General features: G+C 36.4%; 1 protein-coding gene across 6 annotated transcripts in view; it reads left to right on the top strand.

The window, feature by feature from the left end:
* POLR3G (RNA polymerase III subunit G) overlaps window positions 1-20,486 on the top strand; it is a 104,150-nt gene that overhangs the window by 72,495 nt on the left and 11,169 nt on the right. For 5 of the 6 annotated variants that reach the window (XM_077865306.1, XM_077865326.1, XM_077865292.1 and 2 more), the window contains 3 exons: window positions 5,165-5,221; window positions 9,151-9,201; window positions 17,873-17,955. In XM_077865306.1, the coding sequence (XP_077721432.1) occupies window positions 5,165-5,221; window positions 9,151-9,201; window positions 17,873-17,955 (191 nt within the window). The remainder of the gene's footprint in view (window positions 1-5,164; window positions 5,222-9,150; window positions 9,202-17,872; window positions 17,956-20,486) is intronic. The other variant, XM_077865332.1, reaches the window with a different exon arrangement.

Below are 20,486 nucleotides of genomic sequence, written 5' to 3'. Positions count from 1 at the left end.
CATGCTTAATGTTGATTTAACAGAAAATGTATTTTAAACTTTTTAATACTTTATTTTTAAAATTACCTTTCAAGAAAAGTTTCATATGTTTGGTGAAAATGGTGAAAAACAAAAATATTAAAAAGTAAAAATCACCTGTATTGCTTATGTGTAGAGATCTACTATTAATATTTTATTGGATATTCTAGATTTTTTCTTTTTATAAAATTGGATTCACAGTCCTTTTATCTTTCTTTTCTATCCAATAGCATGTTATTAGCATTTTCATATATCCTTAACATTCTTAGAAAATATTATTTTTAATGGCTATGTTGTATTTCACTGTGTGTGTGTGTATAAATATAGCATTATTAATTGTAAGTAGTTCTGATGTTAGATTTTTTTTTTTTTTTTTTATTGGTGTTCAATTTACTAACATACAGAATAACACCCAGTGCCCGTCACCCATTCACTCCCACCCCCCGCCCTCCTCCCCTTCTACCACCCCTAGTTCGTTTCCCAGAGTTAGCAGTCTTTACGTTCTGTCTCCCTTTCGGATATTTCCCACACATTTCTTGATGTTAGATTTAAAGTGTTTTTTTGCTCATATATGTGTTACTATCCTTGTGCATAAATCTTTATGTAAGTCTCTGATTATTTAGTATTTTGTTTGAAACTTTTAAAAGCCTTGACTGTATTTTTGCTTATGATTTGTATGTCAGATATAATAGGAAACATAAAGCATGTACTTATTGGTTATGCCAAGGACAGAGAAGAGAAATTACAATTGGAGAAGGCTTTATAGTCTCAGACAGGGAGTGGGAAGTGGTTTTAGAGGAAGAGAACCCATTCCTGAGTAGATATTTAGCACAGTAGATCTATATTGATTTTCAGTTTCTGCCCTCAGAGGTTGAAATTAGAGAGATCAATATCATCCTTGAGTTCCCCAAACAACATCATTAAAGCATGAGAAATTCATACAGTGTCATCTCATTCCATTAGTATTAAAAATGCATTCCATTTTCACTCTCTCTAAATGACTTAGAACTGGCTAAGAGTCAAAAAAGAAAGTCTTATATAGTAATATTATCTGTGCTTGTAATTATAAGAAGCATTTTAGACAGGATCGTTTAATTTATCAAACATAGCTGCTTGAAGTTGATATAATGGTTTTATAAGACATTTTTATCTCAGAAATACTGAATTCCTTTTTACTTTCATGATTATGTTGTATGCTTTTATCTATCTGAGATCACAAATGAAATTAAAGCACTTGTTTTAAAAATTTAAAAAAGTAAGATTAAATGAATTAATAAACATCCATTCTTAGTAGAAAAAATAATAGTATAGGGTATAATCTTATTAAAATTCGTGTTTTCTCTAGACCATGGAACAGATTTACTTAACTAAGTGTGGTCATTATTAAAGCATGGGTCTAATTTACAAGTATATCATATTTGAAAATATATCTGTGAGTCTTTTAGACAGGGACCTTAGGAACATAATTTTGTTGCTGCTTTGTGGTAATGGTTGGTTTGTATCTTAAGAGGCTCTTTATCTTTGATAACTGCACTAAGTATTTAAAAATACAAGGAATCTTTGTTTCTTTTTCTATATGGAGAAAATGTTTATGTAGATTTTTCCAAATTGAAACAAGACCTTCTCTTTCAAAATACTCATATTTACTTTTCTTTTCTGATGTTTTTTAAAAACTAGGTTAAAATGAAGTTTTTTAAAAGAGCATACATATATTTATGTGTGTTTGTAGGTTAATATATATATACACATATAATGTGTGTTTATGTATATACTCATATATGAAATGTTTACATACTGTGCACACCATGAATGAGAAAGAATCAGCCAGACTGAACAAAATTATGCAACTGTCAGAGGGAGCTGTATTCTCGGTCATGTTGTATCACCGTTCCCTCATCAGCCTTCTCCTATCACCTACCACTTATGTACATCAGAAAGGAGAGACTTAGGGACTAATGTAAAGAACTAAATAAGGTCTCAAGGCTTCCTCATTGTCAAGTGGCTAGTGGCTCAGGGCAGTGAGATCACAAAGAACTGAGGGCATAGAATAAAAATATTTCTTGTGATGTCACAATTTGTTTATAATATTTTTGGGTAGAATTATAGAAATTATTGGTGCTTTCTTTACAATGAAATTTATTTTTTTTAAGAAAAGATTTTACTTATTTATTCATGAGAGACACAGAGAGAGAGGCAGAAACAGGCTTTCCGCAGGGAGCCCGACGTGGGACTTGATCCTGGGTCTCCAGGATCAGTCCCTGAGCCGTAGGCAGCGCTAAACCGCTGAGCCACTTGGGCTGCCCAAAGAATTTTTTTTAATGGAAAAAAAAAAAAAGGAAAGAAAACTCATTTTATCTTAACATTACCATATTGGCCCATTGGACTCTTATAAATCTAATATGTTCTGGAATATTAGTGATCTTATTTTTCCTTCATCCTTAAACATCTTACTATTTCATCAGTATAGATATTATTTCATCATTACTTGTGAATTATTCCCCCCATCCTGGAAGATAAAAGATTAAAATATCCAAAAAAAAAAAAAAGGAAAAATGATGAAGTTGCATTGAAGGGTGGTGCAGTATTGAAATAAAATCAGCACTATTACATTTTCTTTTAGTGTTTCTATTGTGTTGCACATAGTATTACATTAATTTTTAGGAAGCTATAAAAGAAGTCTAGAGAGACTCTTCGTGGCTGTTTTGTTTGTGTTTTAGTTTTCATAGAATATAATTGAGATTTCAGAATTGTTCATTTTCTGCCCATAATGGCAAAGAGAAGAAAATTGAGAGAGGAAGATGTTATACAATCACTAGACAAATCAGAATATGAATGTAGACGCAGTAGCTCTTTGGATGCTAACAATGATTGTGAAATTGATTGTGTAAGTGAAATCTCTGAGCTTCAGATGACAATATTCTAGATGAATTTTCTCAAACTCAAGAGTCAGTGGGTAAAGAATATATCTCTAAGAATAAAAAGGAAATATGGCATCCTCACACAATTAGTCCTTGAAAAGTGCCTCATCACATATTTTGTGATAAGAACATGGAATATCCTGTTTGTCAAAATGACGTGACCATATTTTTCTTTTTTATGATGTTTTACATATCAAAAGTTATTTGATATAGTTTATAACTGGAGAAATGCTGAAGGCAAAGACAAAAATGATCAAGAGGAAATAGGTTATGTAGAAATGAAACAATTTGTTGGATTGGTCATGTTAATTGGTAATTATAAGTTTAATAATGAAAATGTTTTATAATTATAGACCAAAGAAGATGGCCGGGCCGTCCTCATTTCAACACAGCTGTGAGCCATCAAAGCTTTTTAAAGTATTACATTTTGAAGATGCGAATATAAGAAGAATTGGAAGCTAGAATCTATTAGAAATGTATTTCTAATCTAGAATCATTTTGATGCCTTTTTTGGTTATAGTCACTCTACTGGGTATAAAGTGGCATCTCGTTGTGATTTTGATTTGAATTTACAAAGTAGCTATGATGTTGAACATCTTATGTGCTTTTTACTATGCATATCTTTGGAGAAATGTCTGTTCAGATCCTTTGCCTCTTTTTAACTGGATTTCAGTAGTTGATTTTCAATATTGCTTATTTTTCTAGAAGCTTACTACTGAAGGTTAAATTTTTCCAAAATATACAATCTGTTGTGGAGAAAAATTTTAAATGCAAATCTGCCATTTGCATCGACTTCTTTTACCAATAAAAAGCTTGATAATGGGGCTTGAGAGCAGGGTGCCTGGGTGGCTCAAGTGTTTGCCTTTAGCTTGGGTCGTACGTAGTCTCGGGTCATGGTCTCGGGGTCCTGGAATTGAGTCCGACATCGGGCTCCCGGCTTGGCAGGGAGGCTACTTTCCCTTTCCCTCTGATCCTCCTCCCAACTTGTGCTCTCTCTGTCTCAAATAAATAAAACCTTGAAAAATAAGTAAATAAATAGCTTGAGATCAAGATTGAAGTCAAAATAGTTAAATACCTAGAAAAACTTGGTTTCTTGGTCTTACTGATCCACTATTTATTTTAGTTATCTTTGTTTAACACTATGGTCTTAGTATTATTTGGAATCATTTTCTTAACATGGAAGAGAAATCAGTACATATTTGGGCCTTGCTTTTTATGTTTTCATCTTTAGTATTAGTTTCCCTATTTCATGTCTATACTCCTCAACCACATTTTATGATGAACCATGTTTTTAGGCTATGGTCCTATGGTGTTGCTTGCCAACTTACATTGCTAGGAAAGGGTTTGGGCCCCCATTGAGGGAGTTTCTTGTGGCAAAGTGAACAAAGCAGCAACAAGAACCACTCCATTTTGGGCAAGCACAGAAGGTCCCTGCAGAATTGTCAGTAGTTGGCATAGAATCTTGCAGCTTGTTCTTTCATAGCCCACCAACCTTACTTTCTCCTACCCTTTTCTCCATTCTCCTCAATGGGTTGTGAAGAGTAGCTCTTGAGAAGCCTGTGTTTTAATATGTGTATCAAGCACTGAAGTTGACCATACAGCTCTCCATCCTCACTTAGGTAGTTAATACATCCCAGTTACACAAGATTTGAAGAATGGAAGCTGGAGGCCAGTGTCACAAGACTTTCTTGCTCTTTTATGTAGGTGACTTACTGACCTGGCTTTGGGCTTTTGTGAATAATCTCAGAGATGAATCAGGTTATCTGATTTTAAAAACCATGATTAGGGGCAGCCCCGGTGGTGCAGCGGTTTAGCGCCGCCTGCAGCCTGGGGTGTGATCCTGGAGACCCGGGATCGAGTCCCATGTCGGGCTCCTTGCGTGGAGTCTGCTTCTCCCTCTGCCTGTGTCTCTGCCTGTGTCTCTCATGAATAAATAAATAAAATCTTTAAAAAAACAAAACAAAACAAAAACCATGATTAGGGTTTAGGTTTCTGCTCACTCCCAGCTATTCATACCCAGTTGCTTCTTGCCACTTCCTTAAACATATAATATTTATTGAACTTTTCAATAGGTGTTTAGAAACACCTATTGAAATATATGTGTATAAATATAGGAGATTCCCTGTGTGTGAAATAAAAGATGTTATCTGGTGTTTTTAGTTATGGAATGGCTTAAATCCAAGCTTATTCTTGACTTTTCTAATGAACACTTTCTTATTTTTTTATAGATATTGAAAGATATAGTAAAAGATATATGAAGGTGTACAAAGAGGAGTGGATACCAGGTAATTATAAAACTGAAAATATTGGGCAGCCCAGGTAGCTCAGCGGTTCAGTGCTGCCTACAGCCCAGGGCATGATCTTGAAGACCTGGGATCAAGTCCCATGTCAGGCTCCATCCATGGAGCCTGCTTCTCCCCCTGCCTGTGTCTCTGCCTCTCTCTCTCTCTCTGATGAATAAATAAATAAAATCTTTAAAAAAAAACCCTGAAAATATTAAAATAATTTTTAAAGTTTATCTCCTTACTCCATATATTTTAGGGAAATTTTTCTTTTTTCACCATAGGAATTTTTGCTATAGGAAAGTAGGCTGGTTCTTTTCCTATAATTAATTAGTAATGCATATCTTTTGAAAACTAGGATGAAAAGATTTTTATATTTTAACAAGGAAGAGTTGAAGTGTTTTTGAAGTTTTAGAATACTCTTCTATAAAACAGGACTTGCTAAACCCGTTTGAGCTTTCCATTTCCATTTACTGCAATCATAATTTTAATCTACAGTACCAGTAATAATTCTGTGTTTGTGGGGGATTTTATAGCTTTTGAGGAGAAAACAAGTCTAGTTAAAGGATATTTTAAGCCAAGCTCATCGATCTTCCTTTCTTTCAAGCAGACATAGACTATTTTTATTTATTAAGATGCCTTTTCAATAAAACCATATCTAAGAGATTTTTTTTCAACATTCACAAATTTCCCTTAGACACAGGCAAGATGCAAGAGGTCAGAGAGATTTCATCCAGCTCTTTCCTTTTGTAGATTAAAAAAAAACTCGATAGAAATGGAGTGATTTATCAAGATGACTTGAACAGTAGTACTAGAACCCAGGTCTTCTCATTTTAACTCACTTCCCTTTGACTTCTCGGTCTTTGGTGTTTTGTGAAAACTGCATTTACGTAAGAACATAAATGGCATTTACAGCATTATTGCTTGCATGGGTTATAGTGGTCCTTTCAGTGTGGATCATTGAAAAGCTTGAGTTTCCCTTGAACACTCTCCAATCTCCTATTTCAGTTCTTTCATAGCTGCCACATCATAAATATTAATCTCCTGAAGGATTCTCTTTACATACGTATTCATGATTATCTATTTTACTTATAAAAGCAGAAATAGGGCAGCCCGGGTGGCTCTTCGGTTTAGTGCCTGCCTTCAGCCTGGGGCGTGATCCTGGAGTCCAGGGATCGAGTCCCATGTCGGACTCCCTGCATGGAGCCTGCTTCTCCCTCTGCCTGTGTCTCTGCCTCTCTCTGTGTATGTCTGATGAATAAATAAATAAAAATCTTTAAAATAAATAAATAAATAAATAAATAAATAAATAAATAAATAAATAAATAAATAAAAATAAAAGCAGAAGTATATCCAAAGCCAAATTTACTAGTTCAGGCTAAATAGCTTGAGATAGAAATGTTTTCTACAAAATACACTGAGTCTTTATTAGCAGGCAGTGTTGTGGTTTTTTTTTTTTTAGATTTATTTATTTATTTATTTATTTATTTATTTATTTATTTATTTTATTTTTTTTTTTTTAATTTATTTATGACAGTCACACAGAGAGAGAGAGAGAGAGAGAGGCAGAGACACAGGCAGAGGGAGAAGCAGGCTCCATGCACCGGGAGCCCGACGTGGGATTCGATCCTGGGTCTCCAGGATCGCGCCCTGGGCCAAAGGCAGGCGCCAAACCGCTGCGCCACCCAGGGATCCCTAGATTTATTTATTTATTCATGAGCGACACAGAGAGAGAGGCAGAGAGACACAGGCAGAGGGAGAAGCAGACTCCATGCAGGGAACCCAATGTGAGACTTGATCCCGGCACTCCGGGATCATGCCCTGGACGGAAGGCAGATGCTCAACCACTGAGCCACCTAGGCATCCCCAGGCACTGTTTGTTTGTTTATCTATCTATCTATCTATCTATCTATCTATCTATCTATCTATCTATCATTTTTATTATTTTTTTCCAGGCATTGTTTTTTAATCCATTTTCGTGTTGCTTCATTTTTCTGATTAATTCTGTGCTTAAAAAGGAAAAGAAAGTGAGGTGTCTAGGGGGCTCAGTCAGTTGAGCATCCTGCTCTTGGTTTTGGCTCAGGTCATGATCTGAGGGGTAGGACTGAGCCTCACATTGGGCTCTGCATTTAAAGGGGAATCCCTCTCCCTCTGCCCTTACTCCCACTCATACGTGTGCTCTCTCTCTCTCTCTAAAATGAATAAGTAAATCTTTTTAAAAAATTGAAAGAAAATGACAAATTAGAGGCATTATTTAGCTAATTCAGGAAAAAAAATTATAGTTGTTTTATTTAAGATGGAGAGTATAGGAGGAGAGGTAGAAGGAGAGGGGGAGAGGAAATCTCAGGCAGACTCCTCATGGGGCTCAATCTCAGGAGCTGAAATCAGGAGTCTGAGGTTCAAGTGATAGAGCCATGCAGGTGCCCCCAGGCAAAATTATTTATTAGAGAGAATTTACTTTTCCATAGCTATTTATATTTTTAGTTATAAAGTTTTTGCATAATTATTAGAATTATTTATTTAATTTTGCATGTGTTGGGATTGTGGTCATATATTTTAACTTGCCTTATTATATAAGAAATACATATCAACTATAGAAAACAAGCAAAATACAGCATAGTCAAATAATAAATAATGCATAGGAAAAGCAGCTGCAATCCCAACACCCACTAAGAATTATTGTGATATTTGTTCCCAACCTGGAGGTTTCTCTACACAAATATTAGATATATAAAAATATTTACATGTTAAACCTGGGTGGCTCAGCAGTTGAGCATCTGCCTTTGGCTCAGGGCATGATCCCAAGGTCTGGGGATCGAGTCCTACATCAGGATCCCCTTGAGGAGCCTGCTTCTACCTCTGCCTGTGTCTCTGTCTCTCTCTGTGTGTCTCTTATGACTAAATAAATAAAATCTTAAAAATATATATATATATTTATATGGATTATTTTTCTTGTTATGAAAATTTCTGTATTTAAAATTGACTAGATAGGGGTGCCTGGGTAGTTCAGTTGGTTAAGCATCTGCCTTAGGCTCAGGTCATGGTCTCAGGTTCCTGGGATCAAGCCCCACGTTAGGCTCCCTGCTCTGCTCCCTCTACTCATGTATGCTCTCTTTCTCTCCCTCTCAAATAAATAAATAAAATCTTAAAAAATAAATAAAATAAATTAAATAAATACTATGTAGCTGTTAAAAGAATGTTATAAAAATTTTATAGCACCATTTCAAAGTTGTTGTTTTTAGGTTTATTTATTTTTTTAATAATCTCTGCATTCAGCAGGGGGCTTGAACTCACAACCCCAGGATCAGAGTCACATGCTCTACTGCTGAGCCAGCCAGATGTCCCCCCAATTTTTTTTTAATGAACTCTTTCTTCTTCATAGGAGAAAATACATCTCTATTATCTTTTGATTCCCAGGCTCAGTACAGTCAGATATTAAGAAATTTTATTTTCATTGCAGAAGCAACTATCATGTCCTTTAAATTTTTTTAAAAAGATTTGTTTTTTTACTTGAGAGAGGGGTGGATAGAGGCAGAGGGAGAGAGAATCTTAAGCCCTGGGGCTTAATCTCACAACCTCAGATCATGATCCGAGCCAAAACCAAGAGTCCGATGCTTAACCTACTGTGCCATTGGGCACCCCTGTTATGTCCCTTATTATTTTTAAACTATTTTATTTATTTGAGGGAGAGAGGGGCAGAGAGAGAGCTAGAGCAAAGGAAAGAGCAAAGGAATAGGGACAAGCCGACTCCCTGCTGAGCGGGGAGCCCAACTCAGGGCTCTATCCCAGGACCCTAACATCTTGTCCTAAGCCTAAGTCAGATTTGCTTAACTTACTGAGCCACACAGGTGCCCCTTGTCATGTCCTTTAGTCATGTTGAGTGCCACTAACCCCTAGAAGAAATTACAATTTTTTTTCTTTTGTACGTGCAGATTGGAGAAGACTCCCAAGAGAAATGATGCCAAGGAAGAAGTGCAAAAAAGGTACATTGACTAATGTAATAATCTAGGTTAAAAAAGGTTATTTATTGCTCAAATTCTAATTATGGAATTATCAGTCTGAAGTTACACTCAGTGTTCTGAATGCTTTTTCTTAAGATACGTTTGGCATTTGGTTATTTCATTAAATCTTTTTGTTGTTGATTTTTGTTTTGTTTTTGTTTGGTTGTTTTTCCTTTCTTTAATTATGGAATTTTGATGTGTTAAGAAAGATTTTTCAAATATGCAGACATTTTTTCAATTTGAAATTTTGCATATTTGAAATTCTTTTAGTGGTTATACTGTCCATATTTTAAGGTTTTTTAAAAAAAGATTTTATTTATTTATCTGATAAAGAGAGAGAGCCAAAGAATGACAGGGAATGGCAGAAAGGGAGCGAGAAGCAGGCTCCCTGCTGAGCAGGGAGCTGGATGTGGTGCTGGATTCCAGGCTCCTAGGATCATGTCCTGAGCTGAAGGCAGACATTCAGCCAACTAAGCCACCCAGGCACCCCTATATTTTAAGTTTTTAACTAAAACATTCATAACTGGTAAAATTTGAGAACTGGTAGATTAGAACTTTATGTTGTACATAAAATACCAAAATGAAAGTTTCCAGCGTGTTATTCTTTCATAATTCCACTGAGTAAAAAGTTGTTGAGCAACTACTATTGCCAGACACTGTGCTAAAAGGAATAAAACAGTAAGCCAAGTGGGAATAATCCTTGCCCTAATGGGGCTTACCGTTCAATGGAGTAAAAATATTGACCAAAAACACAATGTCCTCATTGGGAGGTCAGGGGAGTTTTTTTGAGGAAATGGAATTGAAGTCCAGATTGAATGATGAGTAGGACTTGGGTGGGATGTGGTTGGTGGGAGAATGTTGGAGAAAGACCAGGTTTGTGAGGGGTAAGTCATGAGCAGTTTAAAGGTAATCTTTAAGGTTCCTTTGAAATATACAAATAGAAGTGTTGAGCATGTTGCTGGATACAGGGTGGGTGGGCCTCAAAATGGAGATGGTAGTGATCAGCATAGATACTATAATTCAAACTATCAGGAAGGAAGGATGAGATTATCTGGGGTAAAATTAGAGAATTAGAAGAAATGAGGGCCCAAGCCTAAACTTGGAGGAGTGCCAAAATCTAGTAGGCTCATAGAGGAGATTCAATCAGCAAAGAAAAGAGATGGAAAGAAAGAGGAGAGGAAAAGGAGAACCCAAGAGAGTGGAGTTGCAGAAGCAAAAATATGCAAGAAGTAGAGACTATTTTAGGTCACGTGAGTGGCTCAGTTGGTTAAGTGTCTGCCTTCAGCTCAGGTCATGATCCCAGGGTCCTGGGATCGGGCCCCAAATAGGGCTTCCCTACTCAGTGGGAAGTCTGCTTCTCCCCCTGCTTGTGCTCTCTCTGTCAAATAAATAAATAAAATATTTAAATTTTAAAAAAAGAAGTAAAGTCTGTTTCAAAAGGTGATCAACAGTGTTAAAGGAGGTTACGCAAAATTGCTGTGAGGTCAAGTAAAATAAAGATTGGAAAATGTAAACTAATATTGACATGTTAATCATTGTTGACCTTGTGAGAGCTTTTTATCTTTATTTTTTAAAGATTCTATTTATTTATTTAGAGCATGCAAGTGGGGTTGGGGGAGAGGGATTCGTAAGGGTAGAATCCAGTTTGGAAGGGGTTAAACCGTAAATGGGAATTTAGGAAAAGGGGACAGCAAGCATAAGTGTTTGGGGAATTTGGATATAAAGAATAAAGAGAGAAAAAGGAAAGTAGCCAGAGAGGTTAATAGCAATGGGATTAGAAACTAAGAGAAGAAATTTCCCTCCCTTTTACCCCTCTCTGGAATTTTGTGTTTTGCTTTTTAATATACTTCATTTTCCAGAGCAGTTTTAGATTCATAGAACATTGAATGGATAAGTATGGATTTTCCATATACTCCCTGCCCCCACACATGCATAGCCTCCCCCACTGTTAACATCCCCCATCAGAGTGGTGCGTTTGTTGCAATCAGTGATCCTACCTTGACGTACTACATATGGTCTTACACAGAGACCATAGTTTACTTTGGGTTCACTCTTGGTATTATACATTTTGTGGGTTTGGGCAAATGTGTAATAACATGTGGCCACTGTTTGAGTATCAAACAGGGTACTTTACTGCTTTAAAAATTCTCTGCGTGGGCAGCCCGGGTGGCTCAGCGGTTTACCACCGCCTTCGGCCCAGGGCCTGATCCTGGAGACCCAGGGTCAGGTCCCACATCGGGCTCCCTGCGTGGAGCCTGCTTCTCCCTCTCCCTCTGCCTGTGTCTCTGTCTCTCTGTTTCTCATGAATAAATAAATAAAATCTTTAAAAAATAAAAATTCTCTGTGCTCTGCCTTTTCATCCCTTCCTCCTCCTTACCCTTGGCAACCACTGATCTTTTTTACGGTCTCCATAGTTTTGCCTTTTCCAAAATGTCATATAGTTGGAAACATACAGTATGTAGCCTTTTCTGATTGGCTTCTTTTAGTTAGTAATATGCATCTAAGTTTCTTCCAGGACTTTTCATGGCAGACAGCTCATTTTTTTTTGTTAGTGGTAAATAATTCCATTGTCTGGCTGTGCCACAGTTTTATTTATCCATTTACCTACTGAAGGACATCATGAATGCTTCTAAGATTTGGCAATTATGGATAAAGTTACTATAAACATCTATTGTTGTGTGGGCATAAGTTTTCAACTTCTTTGGGTAAGTACCAAGGAGGATGATTGCTGGACTGCATGGTAAGAATATGTTTAGTTTTGTAAGAAACCACCAAATTATCTTTCAAAGGCCCTCTGCCATTTTGCATCCCCCCTGGCAACCAGTGAGAGTTCTTGTTTTTATACATCCTGGCCAGGATTTGTTATTGTCATTGTTCTGGATTTTGGCCATTCTGAAAGGTGTGTAGTAGTAGCTCACTACTGTTTTAATTTGTGTTTCCCTGGTGACATGTGATGTGAAGCATCTTTGTGTACACCTACTTGCCATTTGTGTATCTTGTTTGGCAAGATATCTGTTACGGTCTTTGGCCCATTTTTTAATGTTGTGTGTGTGTGTGTGTGTGTGTGTGTGTGTGTGTATGTGTACGAGCTTAGTGTTGAGTTTTAGGAATTCTTTGTAAATTTTGGATAACAGTCTATAGGAATAAACCCCTCTGGCTGCGAGTTTCTCCTTTTACTCTGATACTACTACCATATTCACAATATTTCTGACACCAGATGTGTGGAATTTTTTTCCCCGCAGCAAGCAGTTCTCTGCAACACCAGTTGTGTCTTAAAATTTAATTCAATTTCAGCAGCAACTGGAATTAATGCAGACCCCACAAGTTAAGGGTTCAGCCCCATAAGACTACTTCCCACTTCAGATGCCAATTTCAAGTAGTAGGTTCCCCACATTACCCACAACTTCTGTCTGACTTGGATACAGATCAGAATTTCCTATGACCCTCCTCCTCCCACTTGGATTTCATTTGCTAGAATAGCTCACAGAACTCAGGGAAACATTTCGGTTTACCAGTTTATTTAATGAAGGATATGATAAAGGATATAGATAAATGTCAGATGAAGAGATAGATAGGGCAAAGTCTAGAAGGGTTCCCCGCGCAGGAACTTGTGTCTCTGTGGAGCTTAGGTGCACCACCTTCCCAGTATGTAGATGTGTTTACCAGCCTGGAGACTTCAAATCCGTGTACTTTGGAGATTTTTGTAGAGGCTTCATCATATAGATTTGATCACTCATTAACTCCTGTCCCTCTCCTGTCCCTATCTCCTGTCCCTCTCCTCTTGCCCAGGGAATGTGGAATGGAGCTGAAAATTACAGTCTATTAATCATGTTTTTTTCTGTCTTTTGACCAACCTCCATCCTGAAGCTATTCAGGGGCCCACAAAGAGTTCCATTCTTAGGTCAAAAGGCACTCCTATCACCCAGTAAATTCCAAGGGATTAGGAACTCTGGCAGGAACCAATTTCAAAGACTAAGTATTAAAACAAAACATGCTCCTAGTGTTCTTATCACTTTGGAAATTATAAGAGTTTTAGGAGTTCTGTGCCAGGAACCAGAAACAGAGACCAATATATATTTTTTCTATTATTTCACAGAATCCTTTATCAGATCTGTCTTTTGCAAATATTTTCTCCCAGTCTGTGGTTTGTTTTCTCATTCTCCTGACATTATCTTTAATAGGGTGGAATTTTTAGATTTTAATGAAGTCTAGCTTATCAGTTATTTCTTTCATAGACTGTGGCTTGCTTTGGCAGTGTATCTAAGAAGTCATCACCAAACCCAAGGTCATCTAGATTTTCTCCTATGTTATCCTTTAAGAGTTTTATAGTTTTGTGTTTTGCATTTAGGTTGTGATCCATTTTGAGTTCATCTTTGTGAAGGATGTAAGGATGTACCTAGATTTATTTTATGCAACACCATTTGTTGAAAAAACTATCTTTTCTCCATTGTACTGCCTTTGCTTCTCTTTCTATTTTTATATGGGTCTATTTCTGAGCCCTTTGTTCTGTTCCATTGACCTGTATTTATTCTTTCACCTTTACCACACAATCTTGATTACTGTAGCTTTAGAGTATGTTTTAAAGTCCAGTAATATCAGTCCTCCAATTTTGTTCTTTCCTTCAATATTGTGTTGGCTATTCTGGATCTTTTGCCTTTCCATACAAACATTAGGAACAGTTTGTTGATATTCTAAAATGACTTACTAGGATTTTGATTGAGTTTGCTTTGAATCCATAGATGAGGTTGGGAAGAACAATCATCTTGATAATACTGAGTCTTACTCTCCATGAACATGCAGTAGGTGTCCATTTATTTAGTTCTTTGATTTCATTCTTCAGAGTTTTGTGGTTTTCTTCTAGACTGTATACACATTTTGTTAGATTTATATCTAAGTATTTCATTTTGAGGCATGCTAATGTAAATAGTATTAGATTTTTTATTTCGAATTCTGCTTGTTCATTGTTGGTATACAGGAAAGCTATTGACCATTGTGTATTAACCTTGTAGCCTACAACCCTTCTATAATTGGTTATTAGTTTTCAGAGTTTTGGCTCATTCTTTCAGATTTTCTGCATAGATGATCATGTCATCTGTGAATGAAGACAGTTTTATTTCTTCCTTCTCAATCTGTTGAAAGCAGTGATATTAGGGAACTTTTTTACCTTGTTCCTAATCTTAGTGGGAAAGTGTCAAACTTCTCACCATTAAGTATGTTGTAGCTATAGGATTTTTTTGTAGCTGTCTTTTTTTTTTTAAGGTTTTACTTAATATATTCATGAGAGACACACAGAGAGAGAGAGAAAGAGGCAGAGGCAGAGGGAGAAGCAGGCTGCCCATGGGGAGCCTGATGTGGGACTCAATCCCTGGACCCCGGAATCACTACTTGAGCCAAAGGCATATGCTCAACCACTGAGCCACCCAGGCATCCCTGTAGGTGTTCTTTATCAGCTTTAGGAAATTCCCCTCTACTCCTTGTTTACTAAGAATTTTTTAGTCATGAATGGGTGTTTGATTTTGACAAATGCTTTTACTGAATCTTTTGATAGGATCATGTGATTTTTTTTTTTCCTTTAGCCTGTTAATGTGGTGGATTATGTTAATTGATTTTGGAAGGTTGAACCAGCCTTACATACCTATGATAAACCCTACTTAGTTGTGACATATTATTCTTTCCATACATTGTGGGATTGGATTTGGAAATATTTTATTGAAGATTTTCACTTATATTTTCATGAGAGGTACTAGTTTTCTATTTTGTTTCTTGTAATATTTGTCTGGTTTGGTATTAGGGTAATGTTGGCCTCATAGAATGAGTTAGGAAACGTTGCTTCATCTTGTGTCTTTTGAAAGAGAGGCCCCTCCCTTATTTAACAGCTTGAGTTACATTTTACATCTAATAAAATGCATATATCTGAAATATATAATTTGCTAAGTTCTGACATATTTATTTAAAGTGGAAATATTTTTATTTTGTTTCATCTCAGAACTACAATATATAAGAATATTTATTTATTATTATTTTTTAAAAAGATTTTATTTATTCATGACACAGAGAAGCAGAGGCAGAGGGAGAAGCAGGCTCCATGCAGGGAGCCCAATGTGGGACTCAATCCCAGGATACCAGGATCATGTCCTGGGCCAAAGGCAGGTGCTAAGCCGCTAAGCCACCAGGGATCCCCTATATATAAGAGTATTTAGCTTGCTTGAGTATAAAATATTATATTAAAAAACCCCAAAATATTGTATGTCGAGATATAATAGTTTATCTCCTGTCTTTATACCTTTGGCTTTTATTGGGCAAATATGTTATTTTTACAAACATGCATTAATGATACTGGTGGATCATGTCCTAGTGGATCACGAATTTGTAGCAGACCTTAAAGAGTCAAAAAGAATGTGTCTGATTTGGAAAAATAAATGTTTTCAAATACATCCCACTGACTGCTCATCCCTGGAACTTTACATACACATTGATAATTAGGAGAAAGTCCAATGTGTCAGAATTTCCATTTGTGAAAAAATAAAGCAACAACCACAAAACTTTGTTTCCATTCTGAGCTTTTTTTTTGTACATTGTGTAATTTTTTGTGTTTTATTCTCGATAAGCTTATACTTTCTCTTTTGTTAAAATGACCTCCACTTCCATGAAAGTAAACAGTACCCAAAGAGCCAAAGCTGAAAAAAAGTTTGTTTCTTGAAGAACCAGCTATTGGCCGGTATTGAAAGAAACCAAAAAAATTTCAAATATATGCATGTATCTGGCTAAAGGTGGGGAAAAAATGCATGTTAATGTTTTGGGGTTAAAACAGTCTTTTAACAAATTTTGGTAATTTTTTTTAAGATTTATTTATTTTAGAGAGAGCGAGAGACCACATGAGTTGGGAGAGGGGGAGGAGAAGGAGAGGGAGAGCAAGCATTTCAGCAGACGCTCCACTGAACACAGAGCCCAACACTGGGGTCTATCTCACAACCCTGAAATGATGACCTGAGTCAAAACCAAGAATTGAACACTCAACCTGCTGAGCCACCCAGGTGTCCCAACAAATTTTGGTAATTTGACACTTCTCTCCCAGTTATAGGTAAAAGAATTCATGATTCTATAAAACCAGATTGATAAGTAGCAAAAAATGCTTAGTGGCTCTTCGGCAACTGACTTTCTTACTTAAGAGATAAGTAGGGTTTATTTTTATTTGTATTTTTTTTTTATTTTTAAGATTTATTTATTAGCGAGAGAGAGCAAGAGGGAGGGAGGGGCAAAGGAAGAAAAAGAATCCTGAAGTAGACTTCCCACTGAGTTTGGAGACAACACAGGGCTCAGTCCCAGGACCCTGAACTGAAATCTAGAGTCAGCGGCTCAACCTGCTCAGCTACCCAGGCACCCCTAGAGATCGGTAGTTTTTAATAAGTTTATTTATCTGACCATGTTCTGTAACAGCCATTTAACAGACTTATGTGTTACGAAATTTAAATAATTCGACAAATGATTCTTAGAAAAAAAGACTTCATGATGTGAGTAAATTACATTCTTAGCTAATGTTTTCTGGCATCTGTATATGATACTACAGTTTATGTGCTACAGTTCAGATTAAATAGCCCTTACTCTCAAGGGGAACAGAGAAAGTTACCCATGATTAAATGTCACCTTTCTTTTGAGCAAAACTTCAAATACATGTATGTTTAGGGTTCTGAGCTCAGTGACTCCATGAGGGGCAATTTGGTATAACACAGTAAATTGTAATTCCGTCACTTATGGGCCATCCACCACAATCTAGAAATTTCTTCTTCTATAGGTTAAATGTTAATCTTTAACAAAATTACATCTTTCTTAGCCATATTTCTCTCTGTTACCAAGTAATTTCTAGGTATTTAGTTTGATTTGGGGGAAGGACTATAATACTTTTTGATCACAGTGGGACAATTTTGTAGCTTATCCTAATGCCTTGGTAACTGACTGGCAGGATCTATATGTGAAATAACTCTCCATTCCATGCAGTTGTAGAATAGCTTCAAATGCATTATTTTTTTAATATGGCTTTAAAAATATCACAGAGCCATTAAAACATTTTATTTATATTGCTTTGAGTTTTCAGATCCATGTAACAGGTGTGTTGAGTTTAACCATTTTAATCTTCATTCCAAAGATGAGGCTTATGTTCCATGAGTATAACTTCTTCGTCATTTCTTTAACCATTGTCAAATGTGTATTTATTTGGCACTTGTTTTTTTTATTTTCCAAACCTGGTCCAATTGCCCTAGTTAAAGTACGCTGATCAGTGAACAGGAAGCCAGTATAAGATGATATATTTGTGAGAGTCTTTCGCTGGTCCCCTGGTGCTTCTATTGGACTTAAGTTTTTAGTATTTACGCCTTAATAACATTACTTGCCAGTACAAATTTTCAGTACTGGTAAAAAGATACCTGGTTACAGTGTTAGAAAACATTCTATGAAGTGATTATCATTTACTTCTTATCATGGAAAACTGGTGAGGCATACTGGTTTGTTATTCTTTAAGAAAATCAGTTCAGTCTGCAAACTCTGTGACTACCCACCATGACATATCACTATGCTACACAGAATATAAAGAGGCAAAGAAATAATGATAGACAGCTGCTATTATAGAAATAACGTGTTAACAGTGGTTTTACTTCAGCAGGCCCCAAATCCGAAAAGGCGAAAGATACAGGCAAAGGCACCTCGCTCACTAATACTGCAGATGTGTTGAAAAAAATCGAGGTAAGGTTTCCTTCTTGCTACACAAGCAAGCTGAAAAAGTGTCGTGCCTCCCTTCGCCTTTTTCAGTCTTTCCACCTTCTCTCACTTTTTAATATCCACCTTCTCTCACTTTTTAATAATACGTGGATTTGGCAGAGCCAAGCCCCGCACACAGGGCAACTGAACAGATTTGAACATTCTTAGCTGGGAGATGAAGAAGTCTCATCCTATCCTTCTTTTTTATTATTTTTTTAAAGGTTTTATTTATTTATTCATGAGAGACACACACACACACACACACACACACACACAGAGAGAGAGAGAGAGAGAGAGAGGCAGAGACACAGGCAGAGGGAGAAGCAGGCTCCCTGCGGGGAGCCTGACGTGGGACTCGATCCTGGGTCTCCAGGATCACATCCTGAGCTGGAGGCAGACATTCAACTGCTGAGGCACCCAGGTGTCCCATGTATATGTACTTTTTTAAATGCTTTTTTTGTCTGTCTCATGGTAAGTGTAGAACATTCTATTGAGAAAAACACATTTTATGGAACTTACTTTTTACTTTCATTGCTGTCCATATTTCAAAAATAGAAAGGTAAAAAATCCTAAAGGTTAGTAAACTGAAAATTTACCCTCCCATCCCTGCCCATAACCATCCAGTTCCCCTCTTGACAATCAGTATTACCAATTCCTATTGATCTTTCAAAAACATTTTCTGCATAACAATACCAGATTTTTCTTTTTCAATGACAAAAGCTAGCATATTACACTCTTCTGCATTTTTATCACTTATAATCAATTAGAGATGGTTCTAGTCTATATAGAGTTTGCTTCATTCTTTTTTTTTTTTTTCCTTTTTTAGCTGCAGTATAAGAATGAACCCTAATTTATTTAACCAGTACCCTATTGGGCAGCCTGGGTGGCTCAGTGGTTTAGCACGCCTTCTGCCCAGGACCTGATTCTAGAGACCCGGGATCAAGTCCCACGTCAGTCTCCCTGGGTGGAGCCTGCTTCTCCCTCTGCCTGTGTCTCTGCCAATCTCTCTGTCTCTCATGAATAAATAAGTAAAATATTTTAAAAAGTAAAAGTAACCGGTACCCTATTGATGGGCATAATGTTCCATCTAGTGTTCTGCTATTATAAACAGTGCCATAGTGAAATCATATTAAATATGACATTTTACATATGTAGATTTCTTGAAGTGGGTTTCTTGGGTCAGTTGTTATATGTATTGGATAATATGGAAAAATATTGACAGATCATTCTCCATGGAGGTTATGCCAATTTATTCCCACTCTCTATGCATATATTACCTTGCATTGATGGTGATGATGATGATAATGATAGCAACTAGTGCTTATTGAGAACTTATGTACCAGGCTCTTTGATGAAAGCTATTTCTATACATTATGTCCTGAGGACTCCATAACAACAAAGAGAGGTGTGTATTATTTTTCCTTATTTATAGATGAGGAGGTCAAGGCTTTAAAACTTTTACTTGCCTGGTCAAGTTGGCACAGCTATATAGTAACAGAAACTCTTATTTTTTAGCTTTTTTTGGCCAGTACTTGAGCTGGAAGTAACATGTCTGAAAATAATACCAGGAGGGTATTGAAGGAATAGTGATAACGGTCAGGTGTAACTGTGGTGGAGTGATGATGCATGGGGTTGCAGAACTAGCCAACCTGTATTGATTGAACAGAGTCTTACTGTTTTTAAAGCTTCCCGGAAAGAAGTTGCTAAGATGACTTGTGCAATAAGGAAGATTGATCTGATGTGGTTTCTCATCAGAACAAATTGTGTTTCCCGATTTTCTACACTTGAACACCTTTTTCGTTTTGCACATTGTTAAAACTGGAGTTTTAAATCTGGAAATCTAAATGAGTTAGCTTTATTTTCTCTCAGTTAAAGAGCAAAATTAGCATCTCGCTGACTGTTATTGTTCTTCAGCAAAAGTAGTTGCAAGTTTTATTGTAATAAAACGTCTGTGGGTGGAGAGGAAGGGAACAGTCAAATCTCATGATTAATGTGTGAATAATCAGACAGCAGTAAACTAATATTTGAGCTTTTATCTGCTTGACTTAGAAGAAGCTGTCTCTACAGGGTGGCTGCTTATTATTTAAACTGGAAGAATTGTTCCCTCTCTATAAATTAACTGTTTGCAAAGTGTTTCCACGATGTGTTAATCACATTGTTCTGTAAGATAGTGCCAGTATATAGTTAAATCTCACAGAGAAGAAAATGGAGACTAATAAGTAGATAAGCCAAAACTAGTTGCTAAGTGCAAAAAGAAAAAAGTAATAAGACAATATGTGTGGCTCTGAGATCATTTTTTTTAATTGCATAAATCTGCTATGGTTAACTGATTTAAGTATTTTATGGATTTGATTTGGGTCTTTGTGATACAAATAAAGTTGTTGTTTATTTAAAAATATTTGAGGTGACAGTAATGGAAATAAAGACTTCCTAGTCCTACAGAGCAGTGAATGATTTTTATATTTTGAAAACATATTCCATAACTGGTTAAATAAGTTTATTGTTAATTATGAAAT

Source organism: Canis aureus, chromosome 2, assembly GCF_053574225.1.
Source record: "Canis aureus isolate CA01 chromosome 2, VMU_Caureus_v.1.0, whole genome shotgun sequence".
NCBI classification, from domain to species: Eukaryota; Metazoa; Chordata; class Mammalia; order Carnivora; family Canidae; genus Canis; species Canis aureus.
This window is presented reverse-complemented; position numbering and strand designations above follow the sequence as displayed.